Consider the following 19,891-nt stretch of genomic DNA (forward strand, 5'->3'; position numbering starts at 1 on the left):
ATCAGCCACATTCTTTAGGCTAAGAGTAAGTTCTTGTGCTCATGCAGGTCAATAGCAACACCACTGTGGGTAGCTGCAGAGCATGACAGAGCCTCATTACCCACCAGATTAAAACAAGGATCCATGCAAGGATCCCTTGATGAGGGTAACAAGGTTCCCCAGTGGGCAGAGGCACTTCTGTGGATAATCAGGCTGTAAAGTCACATCGAAAACCATGGGAAGAGACTCAGCACCCAGTCAAGTGGAGGACAAGGTGCTCATGTGGCCACCAGAAAAACCAGTTGGCCTACTGGATTTTCTCTCTTTGCGTGGAATGATAATTCGGGTTCTGAAGGGTAATTGGAGAGTTCGAACTTGACGGTGGCCTCGGTACCTTGGGGGACTCTGCGTCAACTGCTGTAAAGGAACCAAGCCAGGGGCTATGGTAACAGTGCTTTTTCTTGCAGATTTTCAGACCAGGCAAGCTGTTGAACTCCTGTGTTAATACTGTGCTCTGCAGCCATAGCACTTGCCAGAAAAGAAAGCCCCTCTACTTTAGGTTTTGTAACATATTCTTGTGCACGGATTCTTTTCTCTCTCTCTCTGTTTGCATTAGGTTAAATGCTGCTGAAGTAGACGGGCCTAATTATGGCCTTTCATTCAAGATTAATATGAAACCATTAGGCTGGTTTATGCAACCAGGTAGCTGAGCAATAGAAACATCTAAAACAAGTATGAGGCAATGTTAGACCATGCAATCAGCAGGCCTTCATTGTGAAAAGGCATGGGAAACACAGGAGTGCTGCCTTCAACCACTGACTTGAGATAAAACTCGGCAAAGAGGAGAGAGGGGCCCAAACCCACCACCAGTCCAGCTCAGACTGGGGGCTGAGCTAAACAGGGGAGCTTGCCAATCCCAATGCCCCCATCACCACTGGTACTCAGCCAAACAAGCTCTAATAGCTCTTTCCCAGTGACATGGACAATTGCACAATTCATTGCCAGCTTCTTCTCTGAGCACAAACACCTCAAAGAAACTTGGGTGTTTTTCTAATGGCTGGACCAGGAAAGGGTAATGGCACAGCAATGCTTCTGGGAGCTCTCTCTCCCGATGCTCCAAAACACCACGCTTACTTGTGCAGCTAGGTGAGATGCAGGGAGATTTCCTTAGTAGTTAACTGGGTCTTCATTAACTTGGTTAATGCCATCCTAGCTATTTTGTAAAAGGAGGGATTAGATGACATGTGAGAGACAATAATTAAGAGAGAAGAATAAATTGAAGTAAAATAAAAGTTTGATTGTAAGGAAAGAACATAGAATTTTAAGAAAGTATTTAGAAACCAGAGCTTATGAGATAATGGAATTTTGAATAAATGATTGGTTTGAATATTAACATTTGCTAGCAAACTATATTTAAAATGACTCTTTCATTAGTTTCAAGATAAATTTATTTTAAAAAGCCCAGCATGCCTTTTCTCTTGAACCTTGGAGGAAAGAAGAGAGATGTACCCCCAGAGCTGAACATACACAACCACTTGAATTTTTCATGTGAACTGTACTTCCACTTCCAAGGGAGAAACACTTAAAAGAGGACACTGATATGGTAGGTGTGGGGGTAAGCATTGCACAGTGCTGCTGTGGTACCTTCCTGCCTTTCTAGGGCATGAAAGCTCCTTTTCGGAGAGAAATTTCTGTTGGGCAACACTGTTGAGTGTGAATAAGTTTTAACCATTTTGAAAGTGGGAAGGAATTTGTATACTTCTATACACCAAACAGGTCCAATCATGGTACTGTGGATAGACAACTGCAACCATTTTCAGGCAATCAGTCACTTCCTTTTAAGTTCAGATGGCAGAAAAGAACCAACCCTTATCTCTTCACATTTATTGTTTTCATCAGGGCAGGATGCAGAAGTGCCAGGTACTTTCCAAAGAGACAGTTCCTATGTACAACAGATATTCTTTGCTTAATACTGTCATGATTTCCAGCTTCCACTGCAAAACACAGAACTTTCATTGTCAGGAGCTAGAGAGAGCACATGCACGCACACACACATTAGGCACTTTGTTTTATTTTGCAAAAAAAAAAAAAAGTCTTTATATATAAACGATTTCAATCTCTCTCAAAACATTCTACAACTATACAGCTGTTTGCTCCATCATTTGCATAGGAAATACCACAATACAAAAATAAGGTAAGGGGGAGGCAAAAGAAGCAAAACAGCAACCAATTTCTGCATGTGTTTCCACGTATAAACATTTGAAGCCTTACAAAATTATTTACATCATTTGTGAACTATTTACATTGAGAGCAACATTTCTAACTATAACAAACAAAACTATAATTTATCAAGTATACGTAAAATTGTCTTAAAAAAAAAAAAGAGTCTATCATATACCACAAATAAATAAAGACAAACAACAGTTTTAACAAAGCTAGGTTTTCCTGCAAGACCCCTTTTTTGGTATTTTGATTGTCTATTCTAGCCTTTGGTTGACAGCTTAATATTACGGCTTGTGAAGTTCAGACACTTACTAGGTTTGTTTGGTTTTCTCCTGTTGTCTGGCCAAATCCTAACCTGGTCTAACCTCATCTTTGGCCCTTCATCTACGATTTCAAGGCTGAGCACGGTGGATCAAAGTCATTTTTAGCATAAAAGGGCACCATTTAATTGACTTCAGTGGAGTTTCAGCTACTTCTGTCAGCAGTAAATTTTTCCCTGCGTGTGTCAATCTGAACAGTGGATTAACTAAACTGCACTGTAATTTTAAAAAAAAAATACTGTATCCTTTACCTTCTAGTAAATTACATCCAATATCCATGTGAAACTAGATCATACTGATGGCTGAACCAGCTTAACATGTCTGTGTATGAAAACTGCATCCTAAATCCTTCTTTTTAAAGTGATACTAAGTTTAGCTTATAGTAAGAGGTTTAGCATTCTGTGTTCATTTTAACTATCCCCGCTACTTCAGCTTCCAACATTGATTTACAGTTCATTCTGCTTGTTTTGCCCTTTTATGCAATTTGAAAACAGACTCCTGCTTTGAATATTCAGTGCACACCATTGAGTTAACAGGTACAAAACATCTGACTAAATTGGTACTATTTTGAGAGGTATTTAAGTACTTTTTTTATAAATGTGCCACGTTATCAAATGTAAAACAACTGCTTTTTTCAGATGTTTCTTAGAAAACTTTAGTATTAAACCTAAAAAGCTGATTTGCATATTTACAAAATCTTTGTCATAGCAAACATGCAACACACAGAACAAAACGATTTGTTCTATGGCTGTTTATGAATTTTTCTATGTATTTTATATCCACAGAATGGCTTAACATTAAAAAAAAAAAACAACAAAACCCACATGTACTTAAGTAAGTCCAGTAAAAACCTGACAGATTACAGTTCATGGCTTTTCCACTGTGTGCATTTATCTGCCTCCTCTCGCTAATTTGTTTACTAAACATTGTCACAATAATGACAGTGCTTTGGTCAAAACACTGCAAGAGGCAAAAAAAAAAAAAGTATAAAGCTGCAATGTGTAGAGATATAATACTTGTAAAAGAGATGAAACCTGCTGACTAAAGCCATATACATCATGAAAGCAAACAAATGACTGAACACTCTGGTAATTGCGATACAGTGTCTTCCCTTTTTCTGCATAAATATACAAAATATACATTTCCAGTTCCTTTTGAGATCTCTTTTAAATGGATATATACTCAAAAATTCAACTAATTTCAGTTGTATGTCGAGAGTCAATAGGAAATTGCATAGATACAAAACAGCCTCCACCACCAGTCCAGCTCTCAGTTCTGATGCCTCTTCATGTGGAGCGCCAGGTGGTCGGAGCGGGAGAAGCTGCGGTTGCAGACGGCGCACTGGAAGGGCTTTGCCCCCGTGTGCTTCCTGTAGTGGCGCGTCAGTTCATCCGAGCGGGCGAACCTCCAGTCACAGCCTTCCCACGTGCACTTGTAGGGCTTCTCACCTGGAACACAGCACGGAGACATGGAACTGTCAGCTGCCACTCCTCAGCAGAAACCCGACCTGAGTCCACGCTGAGCGGCACTGCTCCTCCTTTACAAACAAGGAGCTGACATAGCCGAATTATCCACAGCTCTCTCCATCAGGCTGCAAACTAACAGCCCCTTTGTTTTTTTTCAGCAAATTTTTCTCTTGAAAATGGGATTTTCTACCTCATTAAAATGTACAAAACTCTCAAACGTGCAAATTGGAGGGAGCCATGGTAAAGAAACGCAGAGTCAAAAAGCCTGCATGAGAACAAAACATGCTCCTTTACACTCACCACAGTATGAGAGGAGGTAGGGGGGAAAAAAACCAGTCTCATGTGACAATCTAGCCTGGTTTGTAACTTACACTTGCACCTTTCAAAAATGGCTAAGCTAAGTTATACAGTGCTTTTCTAAGAAGTTTGAAATGGGAAAGAAGATTTCTATAAGGATTCTTTGCAGTGTGCAGATCTGTTAAGAGCTTCTGATGTGTGAAGAAAGGGGCACAGTGTGCTACAAGCACAACGGGGATAGTATTTTCTAAAATGTCACAAGCAATAAAAACTCATGGTATCCTGCCTGGGGCTAGCTATAAATAGGAGAAAGCACCTCCAAGTTCAAAGCACTCATTTTCAGAATGAGATGTCTTTAATCAGGTGCTTAAACAGCCATATTTTAAGGTGGAAAGTGCTTGCTGTCTTCAGCAGTCTATACTGATGTAGGAGGAACATGCCATCTCTGAAAACTTGCTGTGTTACAGCAGCAGCTTCAAAATATCCACCTAGTCCTGAATAAACCAGCCCAGGCACCAGCAACATTTGCATTCATCCATTTTAGAACTAGAAACAGTATTTTGAGCATGCCTACAATTTACAGGTGTTTGTTGAAATGGGAGAAATATGGAGTCACAAAGCCATGACGACTTTTGTGTGAAAACAGTTTTACATGGGTACACACACCTGCCTAGGAGCTTTTGTGGGCATGATGCCACCATACAAGTAAGCTTCATATAAATAAAGAGCTTAATGTTTGATGTTTTTTGACAAAAACACCTTACAGTTGGGAGAGTGAATTGCTTTCTGTATATTTTGTATTAGTTTGACCCATTTGGCAAGAAGAGAGAGAAAACCAAGTGTATCAAAGCATTTGGCAGTAGCTTCATCTGGAGAAGAAACTGACCAAAGCTGAGCTTTTCAAACAGTTCTTTCTAATCCATTTTACAGCACTTCTACATCTCTGCTGGTCCAAACATTTACATTGACAGTCCAAATCCTACTGCAGAGTGAAGTGCCTCCCAACTTTTCCTTGATTTACTACCACACAGGCACATGGAAGAAAGAAAGGGGCCAGTATCCTGAAATCAGAGTGCTTATTCTGCATCAGTTATGCAGGTGACACCATCTGAGAAGCTTCAAAACATTACTTCAGAGGCACTTATTTTATCATGCAGATGAAATTATGGAACTACTTCTGTCTGGGAGTTTCTACTGCTCTGTCTGATCAACTTACAAACTTTTCATCCACTACTGAGAGCAGAACCAGCCCTTTACTCATAATGGGGATATGACTTTGGTAGGTGTCATCACAACCAGAATTAGTCCTTTTCAAGAAAAACTAACCACCTACCCAACCAACAACACCTTTGTATCAACAGCAACTGGGATTTATTGAAATCATGGTGGAAACATAACATCCCTTAGGAAAAAGAAGAGCCCAACATCATCTCTCACAGAATTTGTAATTATTTGGTGGATCACAAATCAGAACAGAAATCATCACAGATTTCTGTCACTGAAATTAATTCTGTCAGCTGAATTAACTCTGTCTGAGTAAATTCTGAATTAACTCAGAGTAAATTCTGACGCTGATTGAAGATGGGAATTATCTATCATATAGGGTTCTTTTTTGCTTCATACAACACATGCTATAGGCTAAAATACAGACTTCATTCAAACCTGGTGTGTAAAGCTTTTCTTACACCAGTGAAGCCACCTGAGAACACATTTGGTCTTCACAGCAGAATGATAGGAAAGGTCCCTATTGAGTGAGGGATCTTTTGCACTAGATAGATGATCCTCAATGTATTTTAACTGGGCTAGCAATGGAGGCTGTAAAAGCCTGTGTTGCTGATTCAATGGCACAGCACCAGGGAGATGGTCTTTGAACACTTTGTATTAATGCACACGTGCATGCACAGAGGTTAAACCAAAGTACTACTACTTTTTTTAAAACGTCTTAATTTAGAGACAGTGTATTTATTTATTTTCCTCCTTTCTTTTTCACCTTTTCTCCCTGTTTGCTTTAAATTCTTCTTTAAAAGTCTTCACTCAAAACTGCCACGTTATACTTGACGCAGAGCCTGACACCCTCACTGTCCAGGGAAAGCATATACAGTTATGTCTCTATCTACCCCAAATGCTTCTTCTTGTATTTTGCAGAGTTATACAAGGAATGACAGAGAAGGTAAAGAGGGCAGGAAAACAGCTCTAGTTAACAAAAGCCTAGAAATATCCAGACCAGACCAGAATGGAGACCTGGAGATTAAGATCTGTTTCCAAGTCTGGCACTGAGGAGCTATGAAGTACACACGACTTTCACTGAGTATCAGACTGTGCTGCACTGTAAAACCAGCCTCAAAGCTGTTCAAACAACAACAAAAAAAAGGTTCCCCCCGTTAAAACTTTTCCTAACACGGTGCAGTGTCAGCAGGTGTTGTGAAAGCTCCTGGCAGAGGAAGTGCCGGCACGGCGGCCGTCTGGGCAGCGGCGATCCCTGTGTCCTGCTGGGTGCCAGCAGGCACTGTTGAGTCCCATAGCCAGAACCCCCATCAAACTCACTCGAACTTTGTAGAGACACTGTTTAGAAATTCACCACACTGTCATGGTCACATCACCGCCTTCCACAGCCACGAATCCTCCAGGGCAACAGCGTTGCTCCGGGGAAAAGCTCGGGCAGTGCCATGCAGAGCAGCACCACTCCTCCTTGCTGGCAGACTTCTGCAGACCTGAGCTAAACCAAGCGCTGCTCAGGGGATGAGCACAGGCAACGGTGCCTTACTCAGATTGTTTTAATAGTGTTACTTTTATGTACTGGAAATTAAAGCCAGAACACTGCTTTTAACCCCTGCTTTGGCCAACAGTGAGAACTGGAAAATATATTTTTAGTGCCAGTGTAGAGGCCTGGATTATTTTGAATAAATCCTAGGGGTAAAATACTGAATATCTATGTTTGTAATGCTAGTTTCCGTTGGAAAGTTCTATTTAAGAACTGAATCAATTTCAAATGTTTTCCTTTTGGGCAAGGAGGAAGGGGAGGTAAAAAAAAAAAAAATAAGTGGAGATTAATTTTCACTCTTTTAGAGCAAGCAGAAGAACAACTAGCTGGTCATGTTTTCTCTCTCTCAACCTATATACATGCTATTTGTCATTTAGCAGAAATAAGAATTTGGTTTAAGGTCCTGCAAGCAAAGGAAAAATAGTCTCATATTTTCTGACACGACCCTACTTCTTTGCTGTGCTGACTTTAAAGCTCTGAGAAATCTGGGTGAAAGACTTACTTTTAAAAAAAGCAGGTATACACAATAAGGGACACTGAACTCTTTATCCACTGTTTTCATTGGCTACATAGTAATGTAAGATTTGTTTACTCTAATGATTGTGCGAAATACAGTAGCTGTAAAGTTTTAGAAGTATTTGGTTTTCCTCCAGCAATTTAGGGCTTCTATAGGGCGTTAAACCAAGAATGCCACTGGTCATCAAACACAAGGGCAGTACGGCTCAGTTACTGGAACATGATCACGGTATCAAACAGATATTTCACTGTAAAAGCAAGAAAACAGCTAACTCCTCCACTTCAGGGGAGCTTCCACAGGATTTGTTAGAATGTCAACACTGTTCAACTAAAACACCATGGAGGAAGCTGGTACCGATTTCCAGCCAAATAGCACACTCCAACCCTTTCTTCCCAAGCCAGAAATATTATACACGGCACTTCTGGGAAACAGAACTGCTTTCCTTTAAATTATACTTCAACAGGATAGAGATTTCATAAGTTTAATTGGATTTCTGCACAACCTCCTTCCAGTATCAATGGTTTAAAATATTTTGCTAGGTTTATACATCACAAATTATATTTTTAAGTTCTTGAGGTCTTAATATGAATCCATTCTCCAGTTTTAAAAAAATACATTTGTGGAGCATTATAATGAGACTTGTATTTGAGCACAGAAATTGTAAGCCCTAATGTTTGGATTGGAAGGTCTTTTAAAGAAAGCACACAGCAAGAGATAAAGGAGTTTAACCTGAAATTAGACTATTTTGCTTCCAAAGTGCCTATTTGTTATAAAAAAATTATTCATAATGCTGTGAGATTACAAGGATGTCAGAAAGATGTTTAGATGTTCACATATAACATGCTACGCTAAACATCCACTTCAAAAGATAAAATCTCCCCCAGCAGATCCCATGGTTCAGGTTTCTTATCTACACCACAAGAGAGTGGTCTGGACCAGTAAAGTACACACACTGTGTTGCCTCTTCTCCCTTTAATTTACCTTCTGATTCAGTTGTGTCAAAACACACCAATTGCTTTCCTAACATTTAATTCTAGTCGCTGGCAGTGACCCTCATGGCCATGCTCATTTGGGCAAGGCACAGTGCCACCAGTGGGGGGGAGACAGTCATTTTGAAGACACCCTCTATCTTCAACATGCAGCCTCTGTTCAAGAACATGTTTCTGTTTAAAATTGTTTGGAAAAAAACAAGTCGCCGACACACTCCATTATTGATGAATCTCCCCATTAGCAAGAAAATAAGCTTCCTTATTTCACCAAAGAGTTTTTTGACTTCATTTCTGCAATTCACTGCTAGGACGGCTTTCTTTAAAAATAAAGTTGTAAACAGCAAGGGCTGGATTTTCAAACCTAAAGTTAGGTAACTCTATTGGTATGCAGAAATCCAAATACAGATATTACACCAGCCAATGCCTGCAACTTCACTTGTTTCCTATCAGAAATTTCTGTCAGAGCAGTGAATTTGGAGCTTACTTAAGGAATAACAAACAGTACACTTTTCAGAGACTCCAGAATTACACCACCTCATAAGGGTATAAAAGTATAACAACAGCCACTCTCCCCCCGCCAAGTCTTGCGATCATTTTAATATTACTTGTGCTCATTATGGAACTATTTCTAGTGGCAAGTGGTTAGCCTTAAAAAATATTCAGATAGGTGTGATAAAATCGTTGCAGGCAAAACAGAAGTTTCTGTACCAAAACTGCATCAGTTATGTACATAACCTCTATCATGTTCAGCTTTAAAACATATTATTACTAAGATTTATGTTGTCTCAAAGCTTTCTGGTGAATTTGTTTCCAAATTTTTCACATTAACATCGGTTGTCTTAATTTCCTGGCATGATATAGTCTCAAATTTTAAAAAAAAACAAGAACAAATGGAATGTTTTTTCTGTTTTAGTTTGCTTGAAATAGTGTTTCTCTAGCTCATAGCACCATAGTTTTAAAATACTGACTTGGTGACTAGACTTCAGAAGTTTTTTGCTCTCAACATTTACCTAAAATCAGATCTTCTTTCACTTATTGACTAAGTGCTAAGTGCTGTAATCATCATTAAAAGCAGCTTCTTGGTTTGGTTCTGGGTTTTTTTTGTTTTTTTTTTTTTTTGAGAAAGAACAGAAAGCTGGATTTTCAAAATAAATAATCCCTGAGGTGTTTAAAAGATGTGCACTAAAATCCTCAGTTGTCCAAGATGGAGATGGATGAGAGGGCTGACAGCAAGCCAGGTACATCCAGCTTACTCAGTGAGTGACAAAACAAATTTAGTCCTTGAAACATCCATCCACAAGGGTATGAATGAGCAACATATGCTGCACACTTTAAAATGCAACTAAGTCTCTGCCCATTGTGGTAGTGGCTAAAGGGGTACCATTATATACTACTTCATGATGAAACAGCAATTTAAGGAATTTTGTAACAGAGGGCTTTGAGCTCAGCACAAAGTCCAATCACTGATAAATGAAGCATGAACAAGAATAAAAGATAACTCACCAGTGATCAAAGAGGACAGTGGAAAGAATTCACTGTCTGACTACAGAGGTGCAGAAGGTATTACCTTCTCAGCACTCCCACCAGTGCTAGAAGCACACTTATTTTGCTAAGTGTTGTCTTACGCAGTTCAAGGATTACTGGGGAATCTTGACTGCCCTGTGCAATGGTTTATTTTGTTTCTGGTATAACATTCTGTCTTAACAGAGGTGGTCTCTCTTCAAGGAGATATGCAAACACAGAGGAAAGGAATTTTTTTAAGTAGGTTTATAAGAAATCCATGCCATTTGGGGTGCACGCCTGTGTCTACACATCCTGTGCTGAAGAACACATTTCCTCATCTATGCCTGTGGTACAAGAACTGCTCTTTAGCTCTCTCACCAATAACACTGGCTTTTGTACAGTCAGATAAGAGGTGCTCTTAAAATGGAATTTATTAAACACATACTGTAGACTTCCAGATTTCCATCTACTGTATGCACACACACACCAAAAGAAAAAAAAAAATTAAAGCAATACATAAAAGGCATTTTAACTAAAAGCAAGGCACTGTACACTTGCCAAAATCAAAAGTTTTAATATGTCCTTAATCAGAGTTGTTAGAGATCCCTGAATATAAATAATGCAGCCTGACAGGACAGGAATGCTGCTACCAAGATACTCAGACTAAACTAGGACATTACTTAAATGTTTCTAATCTTTCACCAATGGGAGGTGCAGGTCATCTAACAAACAACAAGCAACACACCACCCAGGCTGGAACCAGGAGTCAATCGTCCCAGTCAAGCCTCAGAAATTAATTACAATAAGGAATGTCTGATCAAATAATGGAAAGTTTTAATCACTGGCAATTGCTGTGAATCTCGGGACTATATTAGCCTATGTAGGGCGGTCTCAAAATGAACTATATTTAAAGCTGGTCTCTTAGGTCAACAGTTTCTTTATCAAGAATCAAATATCCTGGAACTGAAGTTTAATCCTCTCAGGGAGCAATTGACAGAAACAACAGTTCTTTTAAGCTTTCGTGCTTAGAGGGACTTTCTAGGCTTTTAATCAAAAAGAAAATATTAGGCTTTTCTTTTCAGTATCTAAAATCTAACAGGAATACCCTCACCTGCCACCTTGGAATTTAATTCATGCTTTGTAAAAGTTGCATGCTGGATGCCAGTGAGAATAATCAGTAATGTTTAAATAAAATTTAGGTTTATGCTGCTAAGATTTCAACCTCTTGAACAACACATTCGAACACTTCCCATGACTGCAGATAAAGAACCAGATCAATTATTCCCAAGGCCTGTGAAGTAGGTATTTCATGAAGTATTTGAAAAAGACGCATTATTTTCCCTTAAACTGTGGTTTGCACAGGAAAATAATGTACTTCCATTTCTCACACAGGCAACTAATGGATTTAGCAGAATTCATAAATAAAAGATACTAACATACCCTTCAGCAGTGTCTAGCAACACTGCACTTTAATGCACTTTGTCAACAGTTTTATTTAACTCTCTTCCACTTTTCCTTATGGTCTCTATCAATGATGGCATTTACTGACAGCTCCTTAAAGTGTAATCTATGCAACTGACTCATTTAACAGGTCAAAGAAGCTGGATCTGCACAGAAGTATTACTTAATTGCTGTTTTCACAATTTCAGGATGAGGTTTGCTATGGCTGCAACCATGAGTCTTTTGAAGTCTCCATTCCTCATTTGCGCACCATGAGCGAAATCCCTCACCAAAGACTCGGTATGATTTCAGTTCATACTTGTTTTCACAACGTGCTTTTTTTCCAGCAGGAGCCCAACTACTACTTGTCTTCCCTTCTGAACCAGGGGCATCCTGAATTCCAGGGCAATTGGCACCACCCTTAACAAGTGTCCCTATACAGGTATGGTGAACTGAGAGTGCCAAATCCCAGCGACTGCTGAAGTCTACTGCTTACAACTGGTTGTAATTCTAACGTACCATCGGTCTAATTCTGGATCTATTGAGGCAGAGATCTAAAATAAAATAAAATGTTTAACACCTTGAGAAACCGCACAAGTCAGCAGCTGTTCCATGCCTATATAAACATTTGAAATAACCAGGGACCGTGGAAGTATTTTGAGTGCATCTCATTTGAGAAATGCCATTTCTCTTGAGTTCTCGCGGCTTCCACTTCCCATCACCAAATACAAGCTAGATCTATAGATAGAGATGAAATAGTTCTGCAGTTAATGCTAGAAACTATTAATGGCAAGCCCACCATGTGACCAGAGAACATGCCTGTACAAAGATTCTGTATACGGAAAACCAGAATGCAGCTGGAAAATGTCCTCAATGTGCGTGCCTTGATGTGTTCAAAACAATCACAAATTTTCCCCTTAAAAACATACACAATACTGAAGTGTGCAGCTGCTCACAGAAATAATAAAAATAATAATAAAAACCCCCCTGCCCCAACCCTGTAGCCAGCTGTTCTGCAGCATTACAGATAGTGTACAGGTATGGTATTCCAGGTGCCTGCAGAACTAACAGTCAACAACCACAATCCAAATGTTCGGCATATAAAGAAATCTAAAGGGATACGTTATAGGACCGCTGTTTCTAAATGATTACTTGATATATATATACATGCATGGACTCGGATGCCAGAAGAACTGAATGAAGTTTATCTGCAATACGAAAGTAACTGTATTTCCCTGAGATTTGGCACATGTTTCAATTTGGACATACAGCTGTTATGCCAGAGCTTTCAGGTGGCTTTGCTGCTGAACAGCCCACGATAAATGCACAACCCCCTAACGCATTAGATACCACAGTTGCACAAGGCCAGCTACGAAACAAAACTTGTTCCATGACAAACAGGTGACATCATTTTAAAAGAAACTCCCTGCTTCAAAAGGTCAAAAATCCAACCTGTTTTGAAAGATATTCCAGTAGGTACTTTAAAATACTGAGTACCATTTTACTTGTTTCAGAAGTAACTAATATCAAATTCAGGTATCACACTGAAGTGTTTTAAGGTATTAAAATGTACCACACATCTGCTCCAGAACTGCATGGAAATGGACAAAAAGCGTTCCGTAACTTTTCAACACTTGAACCTTTGTTCATATTCTGTTTAGGGGTTGCCAGCTTACCAACTAAAATTTATTTCCTCATGAACAAATGCTAAAAGCATTACATAAGGAAATAAAAATGTGTGACTGCTTCAGCAAGCATATCTTGGCTCTTAACGGGAATACTGGACTACTGATCAACAGCAAGAGTCCAGTGTATCTATGGTAAATCAGCATAACTATATCACTTTATATCACCTGACTTGGTGTAAGGTAAACAGCTTGGCAACACCTAAGAAGAAAAATATATGGGATTCTCCTCTCGCTTATTTCCTATAGTTTTGTTTGGATGTAATTTATAAATTAGACTACAGCCTACATTCCATCTATCCAAAGTAACATTTCCCTCAGGTTTGTTCTCAAAGAACATCTACTAAACCCAGTCAAAGCCTTTCAGAAGAAAAAGGCTGCTAAATAAATACTGTGAAAAGGCTGAGATTTTCCAACACAAAAGGAAAACCATGAGGTCTGTCTTGACTTTTAATGGTAGACAAACTTTGCTGCAGGCTCTTTTATTTTAAGATGACAGATTGCTGAGAAGGGCAGGGACTGCTTGGGATGAGAGAGAGAGACTGCAGCCAATTTTAAAAGGTATTGTTAAGAAACTAAGAATAAGGAGAGAACAACTTCAGTGGTCCATGATTACTAAAGAACGGGTTTAGCCAGATAAACAGGTCTGCTATCCCTGAAGGGATTTGAAAGAATATCACACACAACTTTATTAGAACGGCTTACGTGACATTTGCTTTAGACTTTGAAAGTAAATGCTTTACAAAGTCCTTTAAAAACGTTTTAAAACTAAAAATCAAAACTTATTAGAGCTGTATGAATTCACAGTGCCAGGGGGATGGGATAAACAGAGGCACATCCTCTAACTTAGCCCTCGGCATCTATTCCTTTGGAGATCAATAGCAAGATTGCCTTACACTCCTGGGGAAGGCTGAGCAACTTCACAGGTTTCCCTAAGTTTGCACCCCTTTACTTTAGCATTCCTTAATTGATCAAATGTTAAGTCAGAGATCTGGCTCTTAAAACACACTTCAACTGTATGTTAAGGCAGAGATCAGAATTGCTGCTGGAAATCTTCAAGTATGAAGTGAATATTCAGGAGAGTTAAACTAATCCAAACTCTGAAATACTGCAGGTAACAGGATACAGACTCACATTCTTGCATGTAATGCACGCCTTAGACAGTTTATCCCTTCATTCACCTCCCCAGAAGCCCCTTTGTATTACAGACCTGCTTAAGTTCACTAGATTTTTATCTAAAACAACATTCTTGTTTCTATGAATACATCAGCTCCTATGACCTTTACACATTTATCCACATTTCTAGGCAAAAAAGTGAAGGCAACAATAAACATTTGTGACCCTAAGCAATATATGTGAGCAATGAGGTATGTATTTCTATTCATACAAGAACTAACTTTGTAAACCCTGAAGTCATTACTACTTAAGGTACAGAAAAAGATACAAATTGATTTAAAAAAAGAAAAGCATTCATTTCAAATGCTGACTACATAGTGTTAATGTTTAGACTAAAGCTTTGCTTTTATCTCTCTTCCTAGTTATTTTGTAGTAGCAATCAAGATATTTAAAAATGTATTTAGATCCTGGCTGAAGTGCACAAGTGGAAATGGTACACTTAAATTTACAGACTATTTATTAAATGGAGATTCTGTTCTCTGACACTACTCAGATTTACAGCCTCATGAAAACATTCCTTTCTTACTAAACTTACTGCTAGCGAGTGATTATATATTAAGAATATTTTTAATAGCGTTGGTGTTTAGTCTGTCACTAATGCAAAACAATAATCTTCTACACTTGCTTTTAATTTTTCATTGTATAACACAGGCAACTTTCATTTCTGAAAACAAGTTTTCCTTATTAACACCTAGCCTGGACATACTCAACTTCTTTACAATAATCTAACAATCCCTTTATAATAGCTGCCGAACAGAAGGCCTTGTTTCCATAGAAATAGTGAAACATTTTGTTAGACCATAGCTCAGGACAAGTTTTGACTTAAGCTCGGTTGAAAACTCACTCACTCCTTGAACGGCACAGCCGTAGCGCTGACAGTCCGCCTCAATAACAAAGTAGCTTGAACTGTGACTTGTGTTTTGCTCTGATCCTAAGCCCATACAGAAAAGAACTGGAGTTCACACTCACTTTTAAAAAGAGAAGTCATATCATTTAATTTCATTCTTCAGAAAATCAGTCATGCTTTTCACTGATTTAGCAGGAGTTCTGTACCAAGATCCCAGCAAAGAACATCCCTAAACAGTTCCAGGTGTGCTGGAGGTGAGCTATGGTTTTTTTCCTTCTCTCCCTCTCTCCTCTTCCCCCCACCTCAGCAGGTGAACACTTGGGAAGAGCATCTGGGGCAGTTCCACCTCCCAAACACTGTCCTCAGCACTCACAGCTCCTGTGCCCACACACAACCAACTCCATCCCCAGCTCCACTCCCTGAGGGCCCAGGAACAGGGACTGCCTCCGTAGCTGCAAGCAGAGTTTGACCAGGATACAAAAAACAACCGTGACAAACTCGCACTTCAAATTTTCTTAATTTTAATGTCTTTTCCTGACAGAACAAAAACATATTAAAAAATCAAAATTATGTCCTTTTCTTAAAAAAAACAAAATATGGCAAACCATTTGTCCTTCGAAAAAATAATGAAGCCCACTTAATGCCAAGGACAAAGTAAATGGACGTATCTCGGGAGTTTTCATGATGTTGGTGAAAAATTCTAAGATTAAATAATCCTAAAAGGTCAGAAAATTCTATCTACCCAGATAAATCTTCAAAAGTAGAACATCTTTACTATGTTTAATTTACTATTCAGGGAGGAGAAAAGGTGGGGTTTTTTTTTAACACTTTAATGGCATTTTAGACTGAAAAGGAAAGTTTCCATCTACTTTATTGTTGGCTATTTTGAGTTCCATTGAGGTTTAACAAAACCACATTAACAAATTTTACTTCTCACTGACCAATCCTCAAATATTTTTTATTCAGTAGCTGAACTGCCAGTCTGTCCACACCACTCTAGAAAAAAACAGGGAGAAGCTGGCAGAGCCAGCGTGCTTGCTTTGTCAGAAAACGCGTCAGCCACGGACGAACAAGAGACAGCGAGAGAGTGAGTACATACATACCTGTGTGAGTTCTCAGGTGTGCTTTTAAGTGAGAAGACTTTGTATAAACTTTTGTGCAGCCTAAACAAAACAAAGAACAAAACAAAAAAACAAAAAACAAAGAGGTTTCAGTAGGGAGAACAGAAACACTCTGCATTGTGTTTAAGCTTCCTCATTCAGTGCTGGGATACTACCTGTACTATCATTAAAATTTACTACTTTCTGGCATCGTTTTTGTCATTTAGAAGCAAAATTTTTTAGACCGGTCCTAGAGATATGTTGATTTACACAGAAAAGAGAAAAACACATACGTTTCTGGTGGACTTACTGCTTTATAATGTAGTATATAGGCCAACAGCTGCTACAGTCTACGTACAATAACACCTGCTACCTAAGTCAACAACTTAGCAGGGGGGGATTATTTTTTAAAAATTTCTCAGAGGACCTGATCAAGCCAGATTCCATGTCATTATCACCCAGGGCTCGACATAACTTTTCCACTGGGCATTTATTGTATGGCACACCAAATGGGCGATATGGCACCAGGAGCTGGTAAAGGGGGAGCAGCAATTTCTCTCTCGCTACAACGGGTGCGCACGCACGCCTTCTATCCGGATCACGTACTACATGGAGGAATACTTTACAGTCAGGTCGCTCTTCCCCTTCAGTGCAGAAGGCAATCCATCTGTGGACAATTTCCAGAGATGGTTTTAATGGATTTATGAGGGCAGCTGAATCTCCTGTTCATGAATGGAAGAATGGCTGTGGCCTTGGCTATCAGGAGCTGAAATGATTCTTGCAGTATCAGAAAATTCAAACAGCTGTACTGCACAGGACAAACGGAGCCTCTGCTCCATTGTAAATACAAGGACAGTCACACTGATTTACACTAGCAAAGGCCAAAATTTTTATATTTTCTACAGAGTCCCTATTTTGCAACATGGTAAAATGAGCTCAAGAGAATTACAATTGACATGAAGAGCACCTATTATTTAAAGAATGTGAGAGTATTCCACTCTAAATAAAACAATGATGAAGACAAATTCTACTTGGACAAGAAACTATTTGTTTCTCTCTAGGTGTAGACCACAGCTGAAGAAAACCACTTCTACTTCATCCATGATTATTCACATCTTTTTTTTTTACTGCAAAAGCTGGGATTTTCTGGCACAGACTGCTTACCTGGGTAGTCACAGTAGTGGATTCGTCTTTTCTCCAAATCTGGGTTACTTCTCCTGTTGTATCTGACAGGCTGGATGTTCTGGGGGGTTATGGGCAGAGTTGCTGGTAAATTCGGGTTGTGAATCGCCAGCTTGGAAGCAATAGTTGCGGCGTATGATGGAGGAGGGGTTAAATTCTGCAGCATCTCTGCTTGTCTGTCTGGACTTCCAGGCTCTGAGCTTGGGGGTGAAGGAGGGAAGTAAGTGGCCTGCTGCTGCAGAAACTGGTTTGGCATGGTGTAGGTACAGGGGGGGATGCCCTGGAACTGTTTCATTGCAGTCTGTGGAACAGCCGAGGAGAGCGTGTTAAGGCCCGCCATGGCTGAGGGCATGGAGACATTGTTAAGGGAGTCCATCACGGCTGCCTGAGGAGTGGTGCTGGGCATGTCTAAATCCGGAGAGCTCAAGAGCTGATACAACTGGCCTTGCTGGGGCGTGATGGAAAGATGGACATCTGGAGTAGGAAGCTCCTGCTTGATGAAAATGTTGTTCACATCAGGAGTTTGGTGGGAGCTGAAGATGCTGGTAAATTCTGGGAGGGCCTGAGTGGGAGCAGGGGCGGGGGCAGGGGCAGTAGTTTCGTTCTGGTGAGTGAAGACGGTGACCGGCTCTGTCTTGATGTGGGTTACGCAGGGTCGCTGAGATTTGTACAGGCCAGTTCTCAGGTGGCTGATGTCGGGCAGGAAGACGTTCATGTTGATGCTGTAAGGCAACCCCTCGCTGTCAGTGAAAAACTGGTCTACAACTGAGGCACTGTCTCTTCTGTACTTCTTATGCTCAGGGATGACGGGAACGGGTGGGAGCTGAGGTGCCAGGTATTTCTCCATTTCACATCTCGTCTACAAAGACAAAACAGACCATAATCCACATGATTTGTTACCAGCTAAGAAAGATGATGGCATCCAAGTCATGTGAGGCTTTACAAATAAAAGGCAATACTGTTCATCCAGCCACAAGACACTTACAGAGGAAGTTATGAGTGCTCACAGTAATGAAAACCTGCTTGATTTTACAATCAGCACACTGATCAACATCATCAAGGACAAGGAGATAAAGTCAAGGTACAAAGCGTTCACACATTAAGACAGATCTGATGTTTCAGCATACACAAACTTTTCATCTTTTATGCCTAAAAAGAGTGTGAGGCGCAGAAGTGACAGGCGCTGTGCCTAATCTGCAGATCTCCTGCTCTGGAATTCACTGCTCCAGCAGGATGACTGCCTATCTGTTTCACCCGCTTCTCTTTGAAATGCTAACTGTAAAAGCCACATCCTCAGCTGACTGTTTGAATACTAATACTTCAAATAATGTTTATATATATATATTTTCCATACTTCCATGATTTTTCATCTCTAGAAGAATGGGATCTAGTTAGAGATACAACACCAAAGAGTAAAGTTATTAATAATATAAAATAAAAAGGAGACAGGTTGACTCCATCAGAGTACTCCTTGTGTAAAGTGTCTCCAGGACTACACTTTAACCAATAATAATCTGTGCAGTCTATGGTTGTCTAACAGCGTGATAAACATGTCCCTATCCATGCCTCAGTTCCCGGAGAGCTCTTTAATTACTGGAAAATCATCCTCTTAGCAGAGTAGTGCGAGGGAATCCGTGGGTGGCTGTAGCCCTATACATTACTGGTGTACAGTCATCGGCAAAACATTTATCATGCACTCTCCAGTGGGCAAATGCGACATTCCCCCCTGCCCTGTCAAGTGAGTGCTCATACCAGACCCGTTTAGCGCCCCGCAAGCGAAAGCAGCTGACAAACAGCAACTCTGCCCGAAAGTGGATTTTAGGACCTTTCTTCAAAGACCCCCGGTAAACACCACAAACAAACACAGCCGCCTTCCCGTCCCTTTGATCTGGATCTGCCCCGACATGCCAGGCTACTTTTTCCAGCTCTTGTTTACGAGTCGAGGGCAGCTCGCTTTGAAGACGGGGAGTTATTTACTCTATAGGGAAGACACCACCGAAAGGCAGCGCCCGACAGAGCGCTGCCCGGCACCGGGGCTCCCTCCCCGCCGACCCGGGCGACGCAGGGCTCGGGGAGCCGCCCCTGGAGCGGGCACCATCCGCGGGCTGGACCCCGGCTGCGGTTGGCACCTTCCCGCTTTTAGCTCCTCCAGCTGTTTGCCTGCGGATCCGCTCCCAACCAGCCTCCTGGGACAGGCACGAAGTCCTGGGAAGTCCCCCCTTACCAGCGAGTCGTGTGCTCTTCCCCCGCTACCCCCCCACCCCGCCCCCCGAACATGACTCCTTGCGTGGGCGAAGAGGACAGGCGGCCGCTCTAATTCTGCCGCCGGGCAAGTGCGAAGGCAGCAGCTGTAGCTTTCAACACAGCCGCGGGGGCAGCCCCGCTCCCCCCGCCGCCCCGCGGAGT

At 40.6% G+C, this 19,891-nt stretch overlaps 1 protein-coding gene across 1 annotated transcript in view; it reads right to left on the minus strand.

Moving 5' to 3' along the window:
• Window positions 1-2,030: 2,030 nt before the first annotated feature.
• Window positions 2,031-19,891, minus strand: part of KLF5 (Kruppel like factor 5) — a 19,527-nt gene continuing 1,666 nt past the window's right edge. The window contains exons 2-4 of the mRNA XM_015646030.1: window positions 17,468-18,344; window positions 16,307-16,366; window positions 2,031-3,970 (exon numbers count right to left, since the gene is read on the minus strand). Of these exons, the coding sequence (XP_015501516.1) occupies window positions 3,792-3,970; window positions 16,307-16,366; window positions 17,468-18,332 (1,104 nt within the window). The 5' untranslated portion in view covers window positions 18,333-18,344 and the 3' untranslated portion in view covers window positions 2,031-3,791. The remainder of the gene's footprint in view (window positions 3,971-16,306; window positions 16,367-17,467; window positions 18,345-19,891) is intronic.

This window comes from Parus major, chromosome 1 (assembly GCF_001522545.3).
Source record: "Parus major isolate Abel chromosome 1, Parus_major1.1, whole genome shotgun sequence".
Lineage (NCBI taxonomy): Eukaryota > Metazoa > Chordata > Aves > Passeriformes > Paridae > Parus > Parus major.